At 39.9% G+C, this 25,161-nt stretch overlaps 1 protein-coding gene across 4 annotated transcripts in view; it reads right to left on the bottom strand.

Annotated features, from left to right (window-relative positions):
• Positions 1 to 25,161, bottom strand: part of PSIP1 (PC4 and SRSF1 interacting protein 1) — a 70,905-nt gene that overhangs the window by 13,847 nt on the left and 31,897 nt on the right. For 2 of the 4 annotated variants that reach the window (XM_032791711.2, XM_032791712.2), the window contains 8 exons: positions 20,343 to 20,460; positions 16,840 to 16,915; positions 15,373 to 15,601; positions 14,486 to 14,604; positions 11,343 to 11,398; positions 8,803 to 8,873; positions 1,124 to 1,225; positions 685 to 904 (listed from right to left, as the gene is read on the bottom strand). In XM_032791711.2, the coding sequence (XP_032647602.1) occupies positions 685 to 904; positions 1,124 to 1,225; positions 8,803 to 8,873; positions 11,343 to 11,398; positions 14,486 to 14,604; positions 15,373 to 15,601; positions 16,840 to 16,915; positions 20,343 to 20,460 (991 nt within the window). Of the gene's footprint in view, positions 1 to 684; positions 905 to 1,123; positions 1,226 to 8,802; positions 8,874 to 11,342; positions 11,399 to 11,537; positions 13,949 to 14,485; positions 14,605 to 15,372; positions 15,602 to 16,839; positions 16,916 to 20,342; positions 20,461 to 25,161 lie in introns of those variants that run through there. The other 2 variants (XR_012656160.1, XM_032791713.2) reach the window with 2 other exon arrangements.

Raw genomic sequence — 25,161 nt, 5'->3', positions numbered from 1 at the left:
ACATAAATCAGAAGTTAGGAATTGTAGAAAATAAATAATATCTATCTGTGGCTAGCAGAGTTAAAGAAAATAAGGAATATTTCAAATATATTAGGAACGAAATGAATTCTAACAATAAGATTGGCCCGTTACTAGATGGAAATGGCAGAATTGTCCATAATAATGCAGAAAAAGTAGAAGCGTGCAATAAATATTACTGTTCTGTATTTGGGAAAGAGCCAGATGATGTAATCGTATATCATGATGATGATGAAAAATTTTCCATTTCACTAGTAACTTTGGAGAACATTAAACAGACGCTATTAAAGCTAGACATTTTTAATTCAGCAGGTCCAGATACCTGCATCCAAGAGCTGTGAAAGTGCTGGCTGAGGAACTAATGTAGATTTTCAGTAAGTCTGGAACTCTCCTAGCATTCAAAGAGGACTGGAAAAAATCTACTGTGCTAAAATTTAAAAAGGGTAAATGGGATGACCTGGCTAATTACATATCTGTCAGCAGTCCTGGCTAATGGAACAATTAATATGGGACTTGATTAATAAAAGAGTTAAAGAAGGGAAATATTTATTAATGCCAATCAACATGGGTTTACGGAAAATAGAAACTATTTCCATATAAGAGTTGACTGTCTGGGTTAATATTGTTAAGCTGTCCAGAGGGAAGTTTGAGGACACCACCACATACCTGTTTGCTCTTTTTCTTTTTCCATTTTCTTGTTTTGTCCTTTCTTCCATTGTTCTTTGGTTTTATTTGCTTCCTCATGCTGTTTTTGCTCAGCAAGTGATTTATTCAGCACTTGTGAGAGGACAGAATCTCCTTCCCCAACCAGAAACATGGTCTTGAACTTGTTGTACAGCATAGTGGATTTCTCCATGATAACCTGGCTAACTTTGAATTTCCGTATCTGAAGATATATGTGTGAGATGTAACAAAATAAATATAGGATGTGCACAAGGTTTTTTATTTTAAACTATAATCAGACTTCTAAAGAAACAAAGCAGGAATTTTCACAAGGTCCAATGAATTCAATCAGCTTAAATGATAACTCAAGAGAACAGACAATACATTGTACTTTGAGGATAAAGATGCATTATGCTGTTTAGAATGAAGTTGCAAACCTTACTTTCTTTAGCGTCAAGATCATCTCTGTGTGCTTCTGAGCTTGTTGCATTGTGACCTGAAGTGAAGATAGCTCATCTAGGGCCTCAATACATCTATTCACATCCTGTTAAACAAGAAGCCAATTGCAAGTGTTAACCTGAACTTAACTTTAGCTTTTTATATTTTTGTTTAAAATTTATAAGCCTTGGTTTCTGATATTACTTATCTGCAGTACTAGAATATGTATATACACAGAATATTAGTTTAAAAGTCTTATCAGTAGTTTGGAATTTATAACAATGTACATAAACGCAAATCCCTTAAATCTGTATACTCAAAAAAAAAAAATCTACAAATGAGAAAAATGATTGACACAAACTGAATTCCAAAGTTTTCCCAAAGAGAGTACTTCATATGTTCATAGTACAAGAACATTCAGTAAAGTCTATTTCAAACTTAACCACTTTTTTCAACACAAAGCAGTTCGTGTCTCAAATCCTAACTTTTTTCCCTAAAAAGTTCCCTGTATCTTGGTACTACGAAAGTACTAAAAACAAAACTTCACTCTGCTTTCTGTTGCTTCCATGAATCCAATACTTAAGTGCCTAAGTATGAAAATTTTGAGCTAAAGTTTCTCCCCAAGTTCAGCTTGTACTAAAGCTTCCCTGCAGGATCCCTGTGTCAGCCCTTTGTTTCCTTTTCCTCAGAGAGAGACTCCAACTTTTTATATCTGGGTTGGAGCTAAGAAGATCCATCTGCCAGCATAAAACTCATTGATAATATTCTGCATCTTAATTGAGACTTTTAGCACCTGTGCTGAGGGGTGAAGAGTTTATTACGGGTTACTCCCTGATACGGAGAAGGATTCACCTCCCAGGTGAGAGTTCAAACCTATTAGGGCTTTAGGATAGTTTTGGGTAGGTCCTTCTCAATCTCTCTCTGTTGAAGCCACTCCACTTTCTATCAATTATTTGACTAGTCAGTGGAGCAAGAGAGGGAGGAAGGGAGAGAAAAAAAGAAAAGAATGGATGTATAGCCTGTTGGTTAGGGCACTCACACAGGATGGAGGAACACCCAAGTTCATTTCCCTGCTCCAATAAATTATACTATCAAACAGCTTCAACGGGACAGTCTGAGAAATAATCACACCAGAATAGCCCACGGGCTAGGGCACTCTCCTGCAATGTAGGTGACTATTGCATTCTCTAGCCGTTTTGTGACTATCACCTAAGTTCCCCCAAAAAAACACTTGTGTGCCAAAACTATTCAGCAAATTCATGTCAAATCTGCAAATAGTTTTGGGTCAATTGAACCTGCTTTTTTTCGCAAATAAGCTATTTATCCAAAAACTTCTGTCCAGCTCTAGCTGGGAGGGAAAAAGTCAGGACTATTGTTTCTGCACAGTATACTATATTTCCCCATGTTTTGCTTAATGATGAACATGATCAGTTAGATTATTATTATTTTTCTGCAACCAACCTTCCTTGTCTTGATAAGAAGATATTACCACAAAAAAAGGGTAAAAAAAAAAGCCAGTTCAAGTTTAACTCAATAATAAAAAGCCTCTGAAAATGATGTCTGTTTTTTATTGTTTTGGAGTCAAACCAATGGTCTGCAGAATAAACCAAAGATTTAGATTTTGTAGAACTGGATATATTTTTTATACATCTAATATCAGTGGAAGTATTTTAATTATTTTTACGTCAATTTCAATTAAAAATAGTCACTTCCCTTCTTGTAACTGTTATTCTTCAAGATGTGTTGCGTATGTCCATTACAACTGAAGATTGTGCTGGGGAGTTCTCCTAACAGTACCATGGGTGCAGCTTGACCCACCTTCTGGCTCCTCTTGCACAGAATGAGGGTGCAGCTGCCCTGCCTTTCCTTCAGTTCCTCTGCAGGGAAGCCAGTGATAGACTTCATCAGGGAAGAAGGGCAGATCATGTAATGGACATATGCAATTATCTTGAACAACCATTAAAAGAAGGCGAGAAACCATTTTTTCTTCGAGTGCTTGCATATGTCCATTACACTGTAGGTGACTCCCAAGCTGCTAACCCCAGGTTATGGGGTTTGAAGTCTCATCGGAAGAGGGACCACAGAACCATTTTTCCTACATTTGCATCCTCCCTTGATGCAGTGGGCAAGTGTATGTCTCAATGGAAAACTACATCATATGTCCACAATAGGGACATGCACCACAAATGTTGCTGAGACTGAAAGCACTCTGGTTGAGCATGTTATCAGCTTATCTGGAGGCGCTACACCTTTGACAGTATAATAAATAGCAATGAAGCTGCTAATCCATTTTGAGACTCTCTGTGTTGTAACTGATTATCCTCTCATATGCTCTGCAAATGAAACAAAAAGCTGTGAAGAAACCTGAAAGGCTCTGTCCAGTTCAGGTAAAAATCTGAAGCTCAAACATCTAGGGTGCGGAGCGCCTTGTCCTTGTCAGCACGCGGTTTGGCTTAAGCTGAACCTTTTTTGGTAAAAAAAAAACTGTGTAAGATAGATCATTCAGCTCTCTCACTTGCCTAGTGGGGGTGAGGGCCAATAAGAAAGCCACTTTCACTGGAACACATATAAATGAGCACGACACTAAAGGCTTGAAAGGAGGATCCATTAGAGCCAACACCACGAAATTCAGATTTCAAGTTGGTACAGATCCCTGACAGACTGAAAATCTAGTTAGGCCTTTCAGGAACTTGGTCATGATAGACTGAATGAAAACTGTCTTACCACTGATCTGAAGGTAACATGTTGAGATGATGGCCAGATGCACTCTAATGGAACTGGGCAACAGATGTTATGCCTTAAGATACAAGAGGTAGTCTAGGATTGAGTGTATCTTTGCCTAAATAGGTGGCACGTTACTTGAGGCCACCCAGCTGAAGAACATTTCCACTTATTCAGGTAAGCAACTCTTGTAGAAGGTTTCCTATGATTAAGGAGGACATTCTGAACTGCTGCTGAGAGACACCCTCCTGGGCACTTAACCACTGATGTGCCATGCTGTGAGGTACAGCATCTGAGGATTTGGGTAAAATACCAGGCCATGGTTCTGTGCAATGAGGTCTCTGATTAATAGTAATACCCAGGGCTCTCGAGTGGGAACCCTGTGAAGGCTAGAATACAATAGTTGCCCCACGCTTGGCCAGGCTGGAACTTTAAGTATTACTCTGTCCTGATCTTGCTTTAGCTTGAGAATGAACCTGGGAATCGGGGGGAACTGATGGATATACATATAACAAGTCCTTCTCCCATGGGAATAGAAATGTGTCTGAAGTTGACCTGGTGCTATGGCCCACACTAACAGAATTGAGGAAAGAGACTGACTGATGAAAGACCTTCTGTGTGGAATACTGAAGCTAGAATGGTTGTGTTGAGAGACCATTCATGGTCTAAACTGAAGGATTGGCATACGCATTCTGCCAAGCTGTTCTGAACCCCTGGCAAGTAAGATGCTTCAGAATGATCGAGCTCCGAATGCAGATATTCCACAACTTGACAGCTTCCTGACAGGCTGTCTGATCTGGCATCTTCTCGATTACATAAAACACTGCTGTGGTGCTGTCGGTTAGCACTGGGAAAGTTTTCCCCTGAATATGAGGCAGGAACCACTGACATGCACAAAAAAAAAAAAAAGTTTGCAATTCGAGAATGTTTATATGTAACCTTAGCCTTGTGGGCAGCCCACAACCCTTGGGCCTGAAGATTGCCCAGAAGTGCTCCCCAGACCGTGGTTGAAGCATCCATTATCAGAGTCATAGAAGGGAGAGATGCAGCAAAGGAAACTCCCATACAGATTTTGTCTTCACTCACCCACCAGCTCAGAGGAGACAAAACCCCATCCAGGATGCACATACAATTGTCCAAGTTGTGAATGTGAGGGAAATATACTGATCTGCATCATGCATGTAGCACTCTGAGATGCAGCCTGATGTGAAGGATCATACTGGGTATGTCTATACCGCAATTAAAAACCTGCAGCTGGCCCATGCCAGCTGACTCAGGCTCAGACTAAGGGGCAGTTAAATTGAAGTGTAGATGTTTGGGCTCAGAGAGAAAGGTTCCCTAGGACCTTCCGGCAGGTGGGTCGCAAATAGAATGTCTCCCATCTGGAATACTTGTCCCTTGACAACAGTGCCTGAAGACTGGCAATGTGGAGCTGTAAATTCACCATAGAATAAATCTTTCTACCAAAAAGATCAAGATTATTGGCATCACTTTCTTTTGGGGAAGCTTTAGCCCAGTCTTAATGACCCTTTTCATTCACGACAGCCACTACTAGTGAGTTTGACATACAGCAAGGATCGGCAACCGTTGGCACACGGCCCACCAGGGTAAGCACCCTGGCAGGCCGGACCGGTTTGTTTACCTGCTGCGTCCACAGGTTCGGCCGATTGCAGCTCCCACTGCCTGAGGTTCGCCATGCCAGGCCAATGGGAGCTGCAGGAAGTGGCTTGGGATGAGGGATGTGCTGGCTGCGGCTTCTCGCAGTCCCCATTGGCCTAGAGCAGTGAACCGCGGCCAGTGGGAGTCATGATCGGCTGAACCTGCAGACGTGGGAAGTAAACAAACCAGTCCGGCCTGCCAGGGTGCTTACCCTGGCATACTGCGTGCCAAAGGTTGCCAATCCCTGGCATAAGGTGTAAATAAAACTGCTCAACTTCTTGGGACAGAACCTGATATTTATTTCCATTCATTTGGCCACAGGTGGGATGGAAGAAGGAATTTGCCACCATGTTTTAGAGAGCAGTGTAACAGCATCATTTATAGGCAGGGGTACCTTTCGCAAAAGGGTGTGATGTACAATGTTAACCAGCTTGTGGATGTTCTCCTCCACCAATTCCACCTGAATGCCAAGAGAAACTGCCATTCTCCTAAGGTGATCTAGACCTACATCATGAATATCTTCCCAGATGTGGAGGAGCTGGTGAGGTTGAAGAGAGTTGCACCTGGCTTGTAGCCAGTGGGTCCAAAATAGAGTCCTGATGCAGACATCATCAGCACCTCCACTGACATTGGCTGACAGTCCTCACCCTAATGTAATGGCAACAGTGGTAATGACAAACATAAGTCCCTTGCTTTGCCATAAACTTCAGACACTGTTGGCACTGACATGGGTGGTTGTCCTGCTGTGATCAGAGAAGTCTCGTCTGTCCCAGCCAAAGAAATAGCCCATTTCAATTGCCCAGAGAAGGCACCAGAGTCAACGGCTCAGGTCCCACTGTATGAGCTGGTACCAGGGAGCAGAGAGTCCGAGGGTGCACTCTACCACTAGTACTGGACCAGCCTTCTCTGAAGGAATTCCAATTCCCGATCTTTGAGGAACCTGATGCCAACTTATTTTTGTTTCTGAGGCAGTAAACACTCTGCAGCCCTTGACCTAGAGAAGACAAGTCCCAGTGATGGGGACCTCATGTGGCCCCTATGTATAAAAACAGCTGAGGGAATACTCTGGGAAGGAGTCATGAAACAGCTTCCCCTGGGCAATCTAGGAGGTTTGGATGCCAATCTAAGTGCCACCTCCATTAAGATGTAACGAAAGCACTCTTTCCTCAGAGTTTTTATCCTGGTCTTGAAACTGCAACAAATGGTGCACCTGTCTCTCAACAGACTTTGCTTAAGCAGTTGATATAATGTTAATGAGGGTTTCCATCAGACATGGGCTTCCGACAACCTGAGTAAAGTGCCAAGATATGGGGGATCTTGGCATAGGCTTACCCAGCACTGGGTGAGGCCTGAAGACAGTGAACTGAAAAAAATTCAAACTAAAACAAAATTAGAATAAAGAAAAATCAAATGATGCGAAAAACACGAAAAGAGTAACATTAGGTAAGTGACCAAAAAGCAATAAGTTTTTTCACTGGGAAGAAGATGGTCCAACCATTCTCCATGGACGGTAAGAATGAACTGAAGAAGGGGCAGGGCAGCTATGCCTTTTCTGCCCTTGTATGGAGCACAAGGATCTAAGAAGTGGGTGGGGCCACCCTTACATGTACTACTAAGGAAAACTCTCCAGTACCAGCATATGGGACATGCACACACCTGCCGTGTAGTGGACATATGCAAGCCTTTGAAGAAGCACCATTTATTTGGATTTCATGGTTGCCAATTCTTGAGATATTTTAACAAGTCCTGTGATTTTTGACTATTTTTACTTGTCTCTTGTGAAAAAATTCTGGCAGCCCAGGATTTCCGATTGAGCTGAAATTCATGCTACATTTGTTGCTTCGAGCACAAGATACCAGTGTTGGCAGACTGAGCTTCAAATGCTGTACTGCAACTCAGACTGCCACTAGCAAAGACCACTGAAGTGCTCGCTGCAGAGTCAGCTTCTCCAGACTGCAGATCAGTGCTGGGCAACCTGTGGCCCGTCAGGGTAATCCACTGGTGGCCCGCCAGTTTGTTTACATTTGCATGGCCACTCGCAGCTCCCATTGCCTGCTGATCCCAGCCAATGGGAGCTGCGGGAAGTGGCAGCCAGCACGTCCCTGCAGCCTGAGCCGCTTTCCGCAGCTCCCATTGGCCAGGAATGACGAACAGCGGGCAATGGGAGCTGTGGGTGGCCGTGCAAATGTAAACAAACTGTCTGGTGGCCCACCAGTGGATTACCCACAGGTTGCCCACCATTGCTGCAGACTGTTCACATGGGGCAAATTGAGCAATGAGGAGCAGGCACTGGGCTGGAGGCAACACCTGCTCTCCTACCTTTTCCCTTAATTCCCCAGATAGTGCTATGATGAACAATGAGGAAAGGGCAGAGAAGGACCCCAAACCAACGTGTCCACTCTCTAACCCAACTGCACTCTTCCCTCCCACCCCCACTGCTGCTGGAATATATAGTGACAACAGAAGGAGCATAGTGTCTAGTGAGAAGTCAGCAGGGAAGCAATCTTCTCCATCAGTCACAAGAAGCGTAAGGAAGTTACACAAAGGGCCAGATTTTGGAAGGAAAGAAATAGGACAGAAGTCATCAAAGTAATGTGGCTGACAAAAGTCACTGGTTCAAATACATATAGAGGATGAATGAAGAGCACCTGCACCTGCGAAGAAAGCATGGCAGGAGGAGGTAGGCAAGAGGCCAGGAGGAAAGCTGAGAATGCAGTGGATGGATTGCTTCAAAGAAGAGAGTAAGCAGTGAACCTTAGTGCCACTTTGGACAGATGAAGATGGATTCTCATCCAAGAATCTAACTTCAGTTGATGGGATAAGGAGATGTAGTAGTAAAACTAGTTTAAATTTTTTTAAAATAGTTTTCACCCACTTCCCCCAGTGTTTCATGATTTTTGACCTTGCAAGTTGATGACAGTAGGATTTAAACATCCCCTTGCATTCTGTGCAACCCAAACTTCACAGCACTATCCTGTACAAACTTCACAGTGCACCAGTTCCAGAAAGTGGACAGATCATAGAAAAATGTGAAAACAGGTTAGGTTTCTTTGTACAAGGTAAGTGAAGTGCATATTTTAAGAATTTAGATAAAATAATGAAAAGTAAGTTAGAATTTTAGAATTCAGTTTGAAAAATCTATTAGTATTAATCTTAAAGTCAAGGTTTATTTTTTTAAGATGCAAGTTTATCTGATGGCATACCTTTAAGTGCAACAATCTGAGTAACATTTCAGAGGATTCCAAAACATTTTAGCTGACTGCACTGTAAATATACACCTGTTATTAAACACAACATACTTACAAGATTGTCAATTTTGAGGGAATTTTTAATTTCTGCATGTATCCTTTGAAGCCGAGAATCCATTGATGTTTCTAAAGATTAAAAATAATTTTATTTGAATGATGCAGTGACTATCAAATCTATTAATGCAGGATATCTTTCAGAACAAGATTTCTACAAAGATGAAATTGCTGACTGAATGAAGAAAAAAAATGTATGTATGGATAAACAGCCATATCAGTTAACCATAAAGTACTCTATTTTGACCAAAACCATTAGTGTATCGGATGCTGCAACACAATTATTTGCCAAATATTGTCCAGTTTTTTAAATCTATGCAATGTTCTTCCCAGCAGCATATGCTACACATTACAAAAATTTTCCACACTTATGTCTAATTGTCAAAATACAATTGGAAATACAATATAGTTGTTAACCCAGGCAAAAGAAGTCTGGATAATAAGATATAAGTATTTGAACAGCCTTTAGACAAGGTGCCTGGCACCCTACAAAGTGAAGGAAAAGAGGTGGCCACACCCTTCTCCTGCAAGAGTCACCCTGCCACAGGTTGTGGTTCTAGGCACTTGGGAGTAACCGGTCACTTAAAGTAGTTCAAATTTGTCAAATAAGATGGCTGGCAAGCAGGCAATGCATGTGCTTTGCCATGACAAGTTTATTAGTGATAAAATTAAATGGAGGGTTGGTTCTTTGACTAATCCATATGGGCTGAACTATCTTCTGTACTTTCTTCAGTTAGTATATGGTGTGTGTTTTGGATATACTACAGAAAAATGGAAAATTTGTTCTCTCTCACTTTTCTAGGACTCCCATCTCCCCTAATTCATAGATTCCCAGGCCAGAAGGGGCCATTGTGATCATCTGATCTTCTATAACAGGCCACAGAGCTCCCAAAAAATAATTTCTAGAGCACAGATTTTAGAAGAACAACTAATTTATGATTTAAAAAATTTCTAGTGATGGAGAATCCAATACTACCCTTGGTGAGTTGTTACAACAGTTCATTACTCTCACCATTAAAAATGTACCCCTTATTTCCAGTCTGAATTGTCTAACTTCAACTTTCAGACATTGGATCATGTTATACCTTTCTCTGCTAGACTGGAGAGCCCATTATTAAGTATATGTTCCCCATGTAGGTACTTAGAGACTAATCAAGGTTCCCCTTAACCTCCTCTTTGTTAAGCTAAATAGACTGAGCTCCTTGAGTCTATCACTATAAGGCACGTTTTCTAATCCCTTAATCATTCTTGTGGCTCTTTTCCAAACCCTCTTATGTTCTACTATTCCAACAGTAGTCACACCAGTGCCAAACACAAAAGTAAAATAACCTCTCTACTCTTACTTGAGAATCACGTTTATGCATCAGTCACATTAGCCCTTTTGGCCATAGCACTGTGTTTTGAGCTCCTGTTAAGCTGATTATTGACCCCCAAATCTTTTTCAAAGTCACTGCTTCCCAGGAAAGAGTCCCCCTTCCTGTAAGTATGTTCTACATTATTTGTTCTTACATGTATACATTTATATTCAGAGACATTTGGACAAAACAGCTTCCTATAAAATACTGGAGGAATCTCAGATTTGTCTTAGTCTCTGCAACATCACCACGCTCAAACCAGTACACCTATATTATTTATGTTAAAAGCAGATCTTTAAACAGTAAAGCCTCACTCATCTGTATTAAGGGATCCTGAAGGGGCTACTGCAGAAGCATTGAAAGGCTTCTCATGGGAGTGGGAGTGTAGAAGAGTACAAGTGCAGGAGACCAATTCCAGAAAGGAAATAAAGCAACCAGTTTTCCATTATGGATTCTGAGCCTGCCTCCAATCATAGACAAATCAGGATGTAGCAAATATTAAAGAATTTTACTAAGATGGGAGGGGAGATATTTGGACTGGCCCCCAAGAATTCCTTTTTTGTGAGGACAGTCAACTTTGATCAGCCCCAAAGAATGAAAAGGAATGACTTTCCCTTGCAAAGGTGTCTAGATTAGCGTGCAAGGATGTGGAGGCCCCAGTAAGTTGTCCAGAGCCTAAGCTCCTTCTCTTGGCAGAACAAGTGTCTCTGAGTAGTTGTGATAGGGCTCCTGAGTGTGTCGTCTTAAAGATTGAAACGCCTTGTCAACTGCTCTGCTATGATGGGGCAGAAGAGAATAAACAAATGGAGCACAGGAACTTCCTGAGTAGTCCAGTTCAGGGTGCAGAGAATCAGACATTTCTCCTAAGAGATGGAGAAAGACGCTGCTCCCTGCTACCCACATAAACAGCTTTAAAAATGGAATGACAATGGATAAAGCGGGAGTACTGGAAAGTGGCTTTGTTTGCACTGCTGAAGGCAGAGAAGCACATCGGAGGTAGGGATGTAGCAAAAGATTTGGAACAAAATGCACTGCCTAAAGTACTTGCAAGAAGCAGAGTCGCAGCTCAAATATCTTGGATTGTTTTAATCCAGAACCCCCTCACTAATGAAGTTTCAGTTTATAGATACGTTTTATTTAAAATTAAAGAGACTAAAAATATTCTGTATAGCTTCATTAAACTAACCTCGCTTCTTCTCCATCTTCTTTACTTCTGGTTTCTTGGTTTCCTCTTTATTCTGCCTATTAAAAATGTTAAACATTTTACAACGTTTGTCTTCTTTTAAAGTCTGTAATTTCAACTTTTTAAAATGAGATATGCTGTTTCATGACTAAGGCAGTAACTCAAAACTTTAGCACAAGAAAAGGACAAACACTGATCTTGCATAATGAAGTACATTATGATTAATTTAATAACGACAGCATGGATAGCAGATTCTTCCAGATTAACAAATTGCTTTCAATAGCAAATCAGCATTTATACACAGCAAACCATTAAAGGAAAGATAAACAAATTAATCAAGTCACAAGGAATCATACAGATTTATAAATTTTATTCTCTGTGCTTCTGTTGCACGTACAAGTTAAAGAGAAAAATGCACTGTATGAAAGATTCACACAACAGAAAATTTATGACTTCAAGAACACTTTAATGGCTCACATCAGACTTTAAAAGTGGCACTTGATTCTACACCAGCTACACATAGTAATGGGTGTGCAGGATTCTAACAGTCCCTATCATATGGCAACTTCCCCCATCCCAAAAACCACATAAACATTGTCCCCACCCCCAACAGTCAGCAGTGGAGGAGAGAAATCTATAGAAACTCTGTAAGTGCCCTAATACAAAAGGCCATATTATGTATTAATCACATTGAAACACCTTAATAAGCAGTGTAAATAATTTAATTCCTACCCTCCCCCCACCCCATATTTTTACAAATCTCATTGCTCTTTCCCTTAGGATGAGTGAAAATACTAATACAATACAATAAAATGAAAATAAGGACTTAAAGGGAAAAACTTCAGGATAATGGCATGCCTACCCTTCAGTCACAGAAGGAGGAGAGAAAACATTACAGAGTCGCAGTGTCTTATTTTGGAACAAAACAGAAGTTTTAAACTCTCAACCACATGGTTCAGGAACCACTATAAATCCCTGTTTATCTAGTCTTTAGACGAGTGGTGGGCAACCTGCGGCCCGTCAGGGTAATCCACTGGCAGGCCATAAGACAATCTGTTTACGTTGACTATCCGCAGGCACGGCCACCTACAGCTCCAAGTGGCTGCGTTTCCCCACTCCCAGAACAATGGAAGCTGTTGGAAGCAGCAGCCAGCACGTCCCTGTGCCGCTTCCCACAGCTCCCATTGGCCAGGAACAGCGAACTGTGGCTACTGGGAGCTGCGGATGGACAATGTAAACAAACTGTTTCATAGCCTGCCAGTGAATTACCCTGACGGTCCCACTGCAGGTTGCCCACCACTGCTTTAGACTGTATTATAGTTGGTACTACTACATATATACAAAGTCTTATTTTATGTTTGGAAATCCTAACACACAGAGGAACCACATTTTCTGCAATGCATATTCAGTATATTTTTGATGCAGTTAACACAACAGATATCAAAATCTGACCAAAAAAATCCATTAAAAAAAATAAGTCCTTAAGCGTATCCTGGATGTTCCTCTCATTCTAACCAATTATAGGTTCACAGATTTACAGGAACACAAAACAAATTTCACAGAGCATCTTTTAAGACACCGGCAGCCCAGAACAAAATACAGTTTTAAATATAAAGGAATAACACAGAGGCACAATACAACAAATTTAAGATGCATAAGCAAGATTGTTCCATCTGTTTAGACTATTAGTTCTGCGAGGAATAACAGACTTCCTTCTTATCAATGTGCAGGCAGAGAGTACTGCAGAAGTAAACAGCACATTTAAAATTTTTTTTTGGTTCTAGGTTTATTGTTAACATTAGTCACTAGCTATAATAAAGGCCTGCATATTCCATGATACGCTGAATTCCAAGGCTGAAGCAAATGCTCTCCTACCTATAATAATTTAAATGCAACTATTTCTAGCTCCCCAGAAGCATAATAGTAAGCTTGAAAGATATTTAAAACGAGTTTATTTCATTAGTATTAAAATGAATAACCAAATCAACATTACAATTTGTTGTAGAATTAGAAGTGTAGCACAGAATTATGCATTAACAATACATTAAGATCAGCTGTTGAAGAATGGTAGGGACAGAGTTTAGTATCTTTGGGAGCTGGAGATGCTTGCAATTTGGCAGCTAGCAAAAAGGAATAAGTTTAGGCTGCCAGGAAAAGGGTGGTTGAGGAGAACAGAGTTTGCGTTCTTGTTACTAGGCATGGAAAGCTTAGAGGGGAACTAGTATATGTTAGATGTTGTAATTATGTGGAGAGGGAGGGACTGCTCTCTCATCTCCTTTTCTCTCAGAGTTTTGTTACCTTGTTCTCCCTTTCTTCCTCCCTCCCACCAACTGTGGGAATGGGGACATCATGATCTCTTGGTGGTTCCTTCTTCACCCTTTCCTGGAATTGCTCTCCAGAACAGGACAGAGATTTCTTCCTAGTGTTCCCCCCCCCTCCCCCCAACAAGTTTCTGGCAGCATCTTCTCTCCATGCTGATGCTTGGTTCTTTTGTGATAGTTTCTCTTCCGAGTGCAGACTGCTCCTGAAATCACTCAACTGGCTTTGCAGAGCCAGAGTAGCATAAGCCAGAACCTTTTCCTTGTTCTGTCTGACGGTGTGGGCTCCAGCTGCCAGACAGAGAAGGAAATGTTTTCCAGGGAACCCTATGCATTCTATAACCTGATCAGAATTCCACAGCCATGGAATTAATGAGCCCTAGCACTCTCTCAACCTCATATATTCAAGAGTTAAGACATGGTACATGGATCAGAGTTAAGTTCTCTTTCTTCATAAAGGTAAGCTTGGATATAGGAAGCATTAATAGTCACAATAATTCTAGACAGAACCTGTCAACTCTGCCCTGATATTGCGAAGACTAAAATATTGCAAGATTGATAATACTTTTTATATTCTCTGAAGTCCAATTTTCTCCCACCGTCCGCCAAATTATATGTATCCCTTATATTAATCTATGTAAATTGAGGATATGTTACTAGAAAAGTTAGAAAAAAATATCACTAGAAAAGGGGAAACCACCACCAGACATTTCAGACTGAAAGGATTTTTCTTCGCTAAAGGAATTTTTCTTCAGATTTTGTCTCTTCATGTTATTCTCAGCCACTGCTATCAGCCTGCACAACCACTACATATTAAAGTATACTCACGGCTCTGATTCCATCAGTTCTTCTTGCTTGCGTTTTCTTTCTCCTACATCTCGCTCATGTTGGCCTTTTAGGATATTCCTCCTATGAGCACCCTGAAAGTTTCTTCCTCCTTTTCTCTTCTATTTCATTTAACAGTGTTTAGAGATTGGGTGGGAAGAGAGGAATACTTAGGTTACTACAAATCAAAAAAAATGTCAGCAGTTAAAATTTCAGAACTAAATTACTACATTTGTTTGATAAGGGCACGTGGACAAGGCCTAGAATTACCCATAACTACCTTTAATAAGTGAGTGGTAAGAGATTCTTGTGTATGTGATGGTAATAAATTTAAGTTTGCTGGCACTCATTTTTTTCTCTCAGATGGAGCAAGTCATCTGTTATCGCACATATAGGTGGTGGGTGGGTGGGGCACAAAATCCATAAAAGGAATCGACTCTGAAGTGATCAGAACATTCTAGTTTTTTTCTTTCAAAATAAATCTCACAAAACCCTTACTATGCTCTACAAAAGCAATTACAGAAAAAGCCCTATGCATTCAAGATCTATTATACTTTCCTAAACGGCATTTTTTCGTATTAAAAGATGCTACTTGCCTAAGGGTGGATTTAAATTAAAGCCACTTAAAAAAATTACTCTTAGATAATACCAAGGATTACTGAAATTGCCTTTTGGAAGAGAGTTCTGCAACTTCTCATTCCATAGCATGCCTCTGTATGGGAGTCTGAACACTAGACTGCAACTGTTAATGCCCACGATTAAAGACCTGGAATCAGCTTCACGGCATATCTTCACTAAACCATTGTTTTTAGTGGATGTTTTCGCCCAGTTTAGAAGAATAAATAAAATCAACAACCAAGATATAAACTAATCAAAGAAAAATATCTTACCTTATCACCTTCCTGCTCTTCTCCATCCTCTTCAGAATCAGAGGCTGATGCAGAACCCACTTTAGTGGCACTTTTCCTTTTTGGTTCAGTTTCCTTTTTTCCTTCCTTTTTGTCAGTATCTTTCCTTGGTTTGTCTTCTTCCTTCTGACCCTCCTCATCTTTTTTCAGCTGTTTTTTGGGTTGTTTTTCTTCTGGTACTTTTTTCTTGGTCTTATCCTCCTCATGAACACTAAAATATAATAAAAATTTGTTATCTTTCAGTCAGTATTCATCCTTAGGCTTCATAATCCTTATCTATACTGAGTGTACAATGGAGCCAAGTACTCTCAATAGCCAAAGGAAAAATGAATGTTTACATAAATGGCTTTATTAAAAAGAGTGCTTCCTCACTTCATAGTTCATCTTTACAAAAAATAGGTCAATTCCCAAACCCTTTTGATTATGAAGATATCCTTTAGAAAGTGGGTTTATCCCCTGTTGTTTCTGAATTCACAGAGACAAATAACAGTAATGTTTAATACTTGGGTCCAGCAAACACTTATGTATGTGCTTAACTGTATGCATATATGTAGACCTACTGAAGTTAGTACAAGGAGTCAGTGAGACTATTCATGTGCATAAAGTTAAACACGTGCTTAAGTATTTGTAAATTTAGGGCTCATGAGATGCAAACTCCCCCTTCTCATTTTAACTGACTTAGACCCCAATCCTGAAAACCCTTGCTCACATGATTAACTTTAAGCATGAGAGCAGTACCAATTACTTCAATGGACTGGCTTACACACTTAATACTAAACGCATGTATGTTTGCAGTAAATACTAACCTTTTAAATCAATTATACCAAGACATTTATTTAAGGCACATATCTAATGTAGATGCACATATGTCCTATAAACCGTCTAAAGAGAACTAAGTAAGTTTAGAATATACAAATAGTTGACTATTCTTTCAATTTTTAGGATGGTTAAGAGCTAGTATGACCCTAATATAGGGCAAAAGGGATGTGTACATAGCACTATCCCATTTCAAACAGCACTTAGATTCCATGGTGTTCACTTGTGGGATTCTGGGGGTTTCTTATTACAAACCTTAATAAAGCATCTGTAAAGGGCTAGTACAGGTTTTTTGCATGATCCTCCTGTTTCTTCATCACAAAAATGAATATCTGATATTAAGATATAAATGTACAGACAAACTTAACAGAAAATAAGGCTCTTTGAAGAAATTTTTCAAATTAGGGAGAAAAAGAGCTTTTAGTCATGCCTGAGTTTGAGCTACCTTGGCATACTTACAGCTGATTTAAGTCTTTAGTAACTGCTTCATCTACCAAAGCAAGCAACCACCTATATCAAGTATCCCAGGAAAAACAGTGCTCAGGCACTCGGTGACACAGTTATGCTAGCTTCTTCAAAACCACCATTTGATTTACAATATGTAAAGAGATTATATATTAAAATCCAACTCACATGTCACTTTCTGAAGGACAAGGTGGTTTCACCAATTTGGGTCTTCCTCTTGGTTTTGGAACTTTTACTTCTGTAGCTAATGTTCAAATAGAAAGATCAGGTTAGTCTACAGCCTCTACCTGTTTCTTATTTAAAATCGACTATCCTCATAGCAACATCAACTGATAAAACAACATCAGAGAGATAATACTGAATGGGATTGATATGCTGACCTATCACCTTTTCAGAGATTAGGTTAAGAAATGAAATGAGTTTGGTGGTCTCATCCTACAGTATAGAAGATGATTTTCCTCATTATAGGCTATCAACAGGGCTAACTGCTATAGAACCATCAGGATGTTGTAAACAACAGATAAGGTGGGTTGGTAAAGCAATACGAGAGGCTTACATGACATGTACTTGTTATGGATGGGTATTGCCAGAGACATCAGTCATACATTTAATGGGAATATCAATTCACAGTGTGTGTGTGACTATAATGATACAGATATAGATGTATCTTGTTCAATTTTGGAGACTCTGGCACTCTCACATGTTTAAGTCACAGAGTATGAATTTTTATAATAGCAAAGTAGTGCAAAATGTCTGTAATGGAACTTTCAAAACTTCACTTGGGAGACTATTTAATACTGTACAGATCACTGTCAGGAAACTCCATTAGGCACCCAGAGATACACAGCACAAAGTTTTCTTAATTTCACCATATATTTACAATATAATAAATAATTTCTCTACCTCCTTGGCACATCTATCCTAAGTCCTGCAAGATGAAAATATTATGCACAGTAACACAAGGAGATATTATCCTGCTGCCTCCACTGAACATGTTGCTAGGAAATGAACTTCCCAATATCTAAGATGCCACTGGAGTTAGTGTGCAGCATTGCTAAGCAATACATGCACATGACACACTAATGCCAGGGGATGCTGTGTTGCACATTGCCTAGTGATATGTTCCCCAGAGAAGGCCAGAAGGGTTTATTTAATTCCATCTGGCTTTTATATTGACTCCTTTTATTGCTTACATTCTATGTATAAGCATAACAGATAATATCTCTTATGTTCTAAACATTTTACAATTCATTTTAAGTTGCTAAAATTGTATGTTTTGCTAGGAGAGGTTGAATTAATTTCTTAAGTCATCTGCACAAAGTCAAATCTAACTTCCTAGTTTCCATACCAAAAAACCCCTAAAATCAGTTAAGCTATGGCGGCATCTAAAATCCCCTCAAAACTTATGTTTTCATAATGCCAGAAAATATAAATGAGTATCAGAAGCAACTTATCTGTTGTCCACACTACAGGCTAATATGATGTATATAATTGCTCAAAGAACTATTTTCTCATGTAGTATTAAATTGTGAATTTTAAAGAGCTTTTACTTACAAGTATATTTACACAGTAAACATGACTTTTCATAAATTAAAAACTGCAGTACATTAAATCTGGTTATTTTCAAAAACAGAGCATAAGTGTTAGCAATATTTTCATGTAATACAGATTTCATAGACAGTTCTGTTCTCTCTTTCACTTGTTTACCAAACTTTTCGCAATATTCCCTGCTTTTAATCTTCCTCAGAAAAAATCCCTTCAGTCCCTCAATTGTTTTTCTTACTTTTTCTGAGCTCCCTACAAGTTTTCTTGTGTTCAGGTATCCAGAAATGAATGCTTTATTCCAGGAACACTCTTATCAAAGTTGCACAAAGACATTACCACCTACATAATGAAAAGATAAAGCTTGTCTGTGAAGGAGACAGAGCTTTCTCAAGGGCTTGCCCAACACCACAGAATGAACTCCCAAAGGAACAAAAGACCATCACAAATTTCAACAACTTCTGATCTTTGTACAAGGCACATTTCCTTGACTTTGCTTTCCCTAACATACAGCAATGTGTGTGCGCGCGTTATATATATCCAAAATAAAAACCAAACACTTCATTGCACCTACTTCTCCTTTGGGAAAGGAAATGAGAGACCAAACTCATGGCAGATATTAGTCACACTGCTTAATTCACTACTCAAAATGCTCAAACACTATGGTTATGAGTGTGGTATATACAGAACAGAATTACACATGCAGCCCCCTACTAGGTCTGAGATGCTTTTGCACATCACTCTTGCTTATTTCCTAACCTTTATATTTGATTCCCCATCTTTGGGATATTTCAGTTTTGTCTCCGAAAACCTTTTATAAATATAAATGCAGCTTTACTGATGGTAACTGACAAGTCCTAAGTATTCATTCATACTTTTTTTTGTATCTTTTTTCAGTTTGGTAATTTATAACATTTAACAAACAATACAAGTGTTCCTTTTTTCCCCAGCATAATAAAGCCTGATGAACTTTAATGAAAGGTGAAATACATCTAGCAGCCGTAAGTATACATGCTTTTATTAATAGTCATATTAAAGAATCTACAGTAATAACATTAGGTATTACTATATAGGACAGCAAGCAAATCTTCCTATCTCTTATGCAGCATTTTTCATCAGTAGCTGTCAAAGCACTTCACAATCTTTAGTGTATTTATTCTCACAGTGGCGCATGATATGAAACAATTGTACTATTCCACTGATGGCAAATCATTCCAGGTAGATATTCAGTTTGTTACATGTCTTCTTCTGGAATTACACAGACACACTGGGTCCTGCTGCCAGTAGCACCTCAGCATACCTTATGCTAATACTCTCACTACTAAACACAGATCCCCAGTAACTGATAATGCTCTCCTCACCGCCCCCCCAATGTTTTATTTTTTTAATTGTAGCCCACAGGTATGCATTTGCAACCTGTTTTTTTAAAAGTATCAGTTTTATAATCTTTGTGATAAAATATAAATCTTTGTAGCGCTATGCCACATAGCAATAACTAGCTCTTACCAGATACTCTATAGACAAGCAGGGTTCTGCAACAGTTGTGACATCAACAGCATGGGTGAGGGTGATATTTGTATCACAATGTAATAAATATATTAACTCAGAGGACATCACAAAGTCTAATAGTTGAAACTCTTATGTGCTGAATACTTCACCATCTGATATTTGGGACGTTCAGCACATAACTCGATACTAAGCTGTTTTATACTTTGAGGTCACCTTCAGCATTAGGCTATATCTACACTATCACTTATGTCACTCGGGGGCGTGGAATATTCACATCACTGAGTGACGTAAGTTTTACGCTGACATAAGCGGTAGCGTGCACAGTGCTATGTTGACGGAAGAGCTTCCCCTGCCAATACAGCTCATCACTGCTTGTAGGGAGTGGATTACTTATGTCAACGGGAAAGCTCTCCCTTTTCAGCACAGGGCGGATACACGAGAGATCTTACAGCAGCACAGCTGCATTGGTACAGCTGTACCACTGTAAGCTCTCTAGTGTAGACATTGTCTTAGAGAGCAAATGTGTTGTAATACTTGTTGTCTACAGAAGTAAATTCTTTCATTCTCCATTAAAAAAATTAAATGAGAAAAAAATTAAGTCAGACTTATGGTGAGGTTACCTGCTGGTCTTCCTCTTTTAGGGCTCACTTTAGGAGCCGCAACTACTGCAGTTGTTGCTGCTGCCACTGTTGTAGCTGTTGCCACTGCTGCCTCCTCAGCTTCTGCTTGTTTTTCAGACTGTTTTAAAGGATACAATTCATATAATTAAAAATGATCATCTCCCTTCACCCCTGTTCTTCCAGCTAATTCTCAGGGCTTGTTTATACTTACAGCTAAATTGGCACTGCTGCAATCAATGCAGCGGTGTCCATTTAGTGGGTCTGGTGAAAACAAGCTAAGTCATAGCAGAATGCTCTCCTGTCGAGGTCTCTATTCCCCCTCCTCCAGAGGCAGAAGACAAGCTGACACAGCATGGTGTAAACATCACTGTAAGTTATGTCAACTTCAGTTATGTAACTTACAGCTTCAGTGTAGACCAGCCCTTATTTTTGCTCAGACATAATATACACACCACTCAAAGAAGCTATAAATGCAGTAACTGTTAATGTTATTTCAACCATGACACACATGCACAAGCTGAGTATCATCTGAAAACACTTGTAATAAGTTTTAACAATTGAGGCTACACTTAAAATATAGTTGGTTTATCCATACTGCAATTACCAGACCATACAACCACCATTTTCAGATTTAAACAAAAACTACACATACATGAACACACACAGAACAGTAGCCACTATATTGCACATACTCAGATAATTTCAGAGCAATAAGAAAAAGAAATGAGACTCATTCTGAAAAAATTAAGTCTTTGAAAGATTACTTTTACAATATACATTCTTTTACCGTTAAAGACTGCTTTTGGCACTCAGAAGAAAAAATTATGGGTACGTAACTGAACTTTACCTCTTATTCTTCTCTGAAGTGGGTACCCAGTGCTCGATGATCCATTACAACTCTGTAATTAATTCTCCCTTATCTTCCCTACAGACACTTCCTTTTAAAAAAAACAAACCTCTCTCTAGTTTCACAATATCGTAACAATGGGTGGAGCTATTCAGAGAACTAAATGCCTCCCTAGTTCCTCAACTAAGAGCCCAAACTGAGAAGATATCTATACATTCAGATTAATAACCATCAACGTTTCCTGCCTGGAGATAGTGAATCTATCTACTTACTAAAGATATAAAGATTTATGGTAAAGGAAGATCCTAATATAAGAGAAACCCAGGATTTCTCCATCTCTCTCTGCACAAATACCCCATAAAGGTGAAAAAGAAAGACTGAGAAAATACCCGCTCCAGCTGGAACTTAATGCAAGTTAGGATGCCCTGAATGGAGTTTCAGGGAGCACGAGGAGTCCATTTCAGAGAAAGTAAGTTACAGAGAGGTACATAGATCTTACTTTTCTCTTTTGTGGGCACCTGGTGCTTTATGATCCACGTACAGCTCGGATGTAATCAGCTGTAAAACAAATCTCCACAAACAGGAGGGAAACTTAAAATAGCAAGAAAACAGAACGCAAAGGAAGAACAACCTACACAACTGAACCCTCAAATAAGAGTTGTTTGTTCATTCTGAAGGCCACATGCCTGACTGAGTGAGCCCTCACAGAAGGAAGGAAATCTCTGATGAACAATTTATAGACCTGACAAATTCCTGAATGTATGCATCTGGAAACAGTGGATATGGACATGCTGTATTCCTTCTTAGGTCAACCACCTAATCTTAAAATGTGCCTGATTTTCTCCAAAGGTTAGTTTTGTGTAAAAAGACTGTCAGTCATGACTACATCTACGTCTGCAACCTATATCTTTGTGTGGAAGGGCTTAGAACACAAGAAAGACAAACAACAAATCGCAACATCAGAACAGCGGGTCACCTAATGAAATTAATAGGCAGCAGGTTTGAACAAACATAAGGAAGTACTTCTTCACACAATGCACAACCTGTGGAACTTGTTGCCAGGGGATGTTGTGAAAGCCAGAAGTACAACTGGGTTTAAAAAAAGAATTTGATACATTCTTGGAGGATAGGTCCATTAATGGCTATTAGCCAAGATGGTCAGGGATGCAACCTCATGCTCTGGGTGTTCAAAAACCTCTGACCTTCAGAAGCTAGCACTGGATGACAGGGGATGGGTAACTCAACAATTGCCCTGTTCTGTTCATTCCTCACTATCAGAAGACATTGGGCTGGATGGACTATTGGTCTGACCCAGTTTAGCCATTCTTATGTTTAAATACATTGGTTCAAATTAAAATCATAATTTTTGGAGACAGAAAATTTTGGTGAAGGTCTGAGAATCACATCTGGAAAAAGCTGCATGTAAGGATTCCAGATGAATAAGGCCTTCAAACTTATTCACACTCCACTGATGTAACTACTAATAGAAAATCATTTTAATAGGAAATATGGGGAAGACTCCATCATATATTTAAAAAAACCAACAACAAAAACACCAGGTTCAGCGATGCACATAATGCACACAGACTCCAGATGTTGTCTCTGAAAAAATGTAGGTTTAAAGGATTAGTAAGTGTGAGGCTAGGGGTGGAAGGAATATACCACAAAGCTCCTAAACAGTGAGGCTTGGACTTTCAGGAAGTAAGACTCATGTCCAGTCAAGAGCCATGTCCAGAAGAAACTCCAGGTTATATAGCTCTGGTTGTCAGAAACAATGTGATTTTTGTTCTTTGAAACGCATCATGAGTACCAAGTTCTCAGAATGGATTTATGGACAGTTTCAAAATGTGAACAACAAGTCTACATACTCTACCAAGTATTCATGCTCTAGAAAGCAAAATATCTCAGGTTCCAGGCAAAGTGCCTCCAGTGCTGATGGTCTGGGAATTTGAGGGGGTCCTGGACTAGAAGTTCCCCCCAGATCAAGAGGTTCAAAATGCTGGATAGCTATAGGAATCAGTGTCTAAACCACTACATTTCTGTTAACTACTTTAGGACTCAATGATTTAGTTTTTATTTTATGGGTCCAATCACCATGTGTTTAATAATTGGATACAAAGGCTAATTTTTTGCTTAAACATAAGTGGTTTTAATCATTAGATGCTTTATAGTGCAAGCTCCTCACATAAGGGACTGCACTTAATGAGGGCTTGGAAAGCACCCACTAGACACTACTGAACACAAAAAATAAATAATCTACAAAACTTCCTGCTCTAGTAGCAGAGAGCTTCCCTTGCTTTACTCAGTATTTTTTAACTTTACTTTCTTGTTCCAACCTGAAGTGTCAATATGCCACAGAGGTTCAATTGTTGCTTTTCAAGTAAACAGCAGCTAAACTCAGAGGGAGTCTTAAGAAGAGAAAGTCAGAACCACCTTCTTAAGGGGTTTGTAAATCTAGAAAGTTGTGATTAACTTCATAGGACAACCATTTGCCTGAACTAAATGGGGCCTATCTGAGTTTCCTCAGGTGATGCAGAAGATAATCTGTTTCCTGATTCTGGAAGTCCATTACTAAACAGGAAAATTTGTAGAGAAGTGCATCCCCACCATAGAAAAGTTTCCACTTCTGGTCACTGTGAAATCTCTCCCTGGGCAACTAGAACCATAAATGTCTAATAGTACCTCTTCAAGATCTGGGTATTCTAAGGGGCAACTCTGAAAACAGATGAGGCGGCTATGGAACTCAAGCAATGGGAAGAATCTTTACATATTGACCGGTTACATCTCAGATGGGTATCAACAAGTCACCTGTTGTAGGTGGGGCTTCAGAGTTACCATCAGAGTTGTGAGAAAAACAAGGATTATGAGAGAAGCAAACAGTACTGCCAGGAACTGGTAATGCAATGTTGCAAAATGTACGTAGCATTGGTGGCCCAGGCAAACTGGTGCATGGAGATGGGATTCCTGGTAGGACAATGAAAATTCTGAGGAAATTTTTTTGAGACATCTCTGTATCAAATAGGCCTGGACTCCATAAGGAAATGGGCCTTGCACACTGTTAATCAGCCTGGACAGAACCAGCAGTGGCACAAACTAATCTGTTCTCTTTTGTACCATGATGACTCTTGAATGAAGACCTACAAAATAAATTCTCCAGAAAACATTGCTCCTTTTCCCCCCAAGAAATTAGAATAGCAATGCTATCTTTCAGTGCTTTTTTTTTAAACTGGCTCAGAGGAAGCATGGGTGACAGGATGGAAGATGATGGGGAACCTGAAAACTTATTAAAAGACCCTGTGAGGTTTTTTTTTTAAGCTTGATTTGGAAGGCTTAAACTTTGGCCTGGTCTGCACTATGCACTTAAACCGATTTTAGCAGCGTTAAACCAATTTAACTCTGTACCCGTCACCACAATGAGGCCCTTTATATCGATATAAAAGGCTCTTTACAAAGGGCTGCGGTTTGTTGCGGGGGCACCCCTATAATGGCAATGTAGCTGCACATCATTGTCTGGCAGGTCGACCAGAGCGGCCCTGTGCTCTCTGTCTCTATAGTAGCGTGCCATATTCTACCGGCAGGACTAGACTCAATTTTAGATAAAAACTAAACGGAGGGAATGACCGGTGGCGCATCTACATTTTTATCTTTGCACCCAAGCCCAAACACCTCAGACCTGGGGGCACCCATGCGACAGCAGGAGGACAGCTACAGCAAAGACACAGATTACCCACTGCCACTCATTGCCATAACAAGGCAGCAGCATGCATCGGTCCACGACACTGATTAGCGTCTCTCTACTCAGGCAAGGCATTGAACGTGCTCGGCCTGCATTGCAGCTAACCCCCACCACACTCGTTCAGCGCACACATACAGCATACTCCGGTGACAGTGACCAAAGAGCCAAAACGGCTCCGTGGTTGCCATGTATGGCGTCTGCCAGGGCAATCAGGGAAAAGGCGCGAAAATGATTGT

The sequence above is a fragment of the Chelonoidis abingdonii genome, chromosome 6 (genome assembly GCF_003597395.2).
Source record: "Chelonoidis abingdonii isolate Lonesome George chromosome 6, CheloAbing_2.0, whole genome shotgun sequence".
In the NCBI taxonomy this organism is placed as follows: Eukaryota; Metazoa; Chordata; order Testudines; family Testudinidae; genus Chelonoidis; species Chelonoidis abingdonii.
The sequence above is the reverse complement of the archived record's forward strand: the minus strand, read 5'-3'. Positions and strand labels throughout refer to the sequence as shown.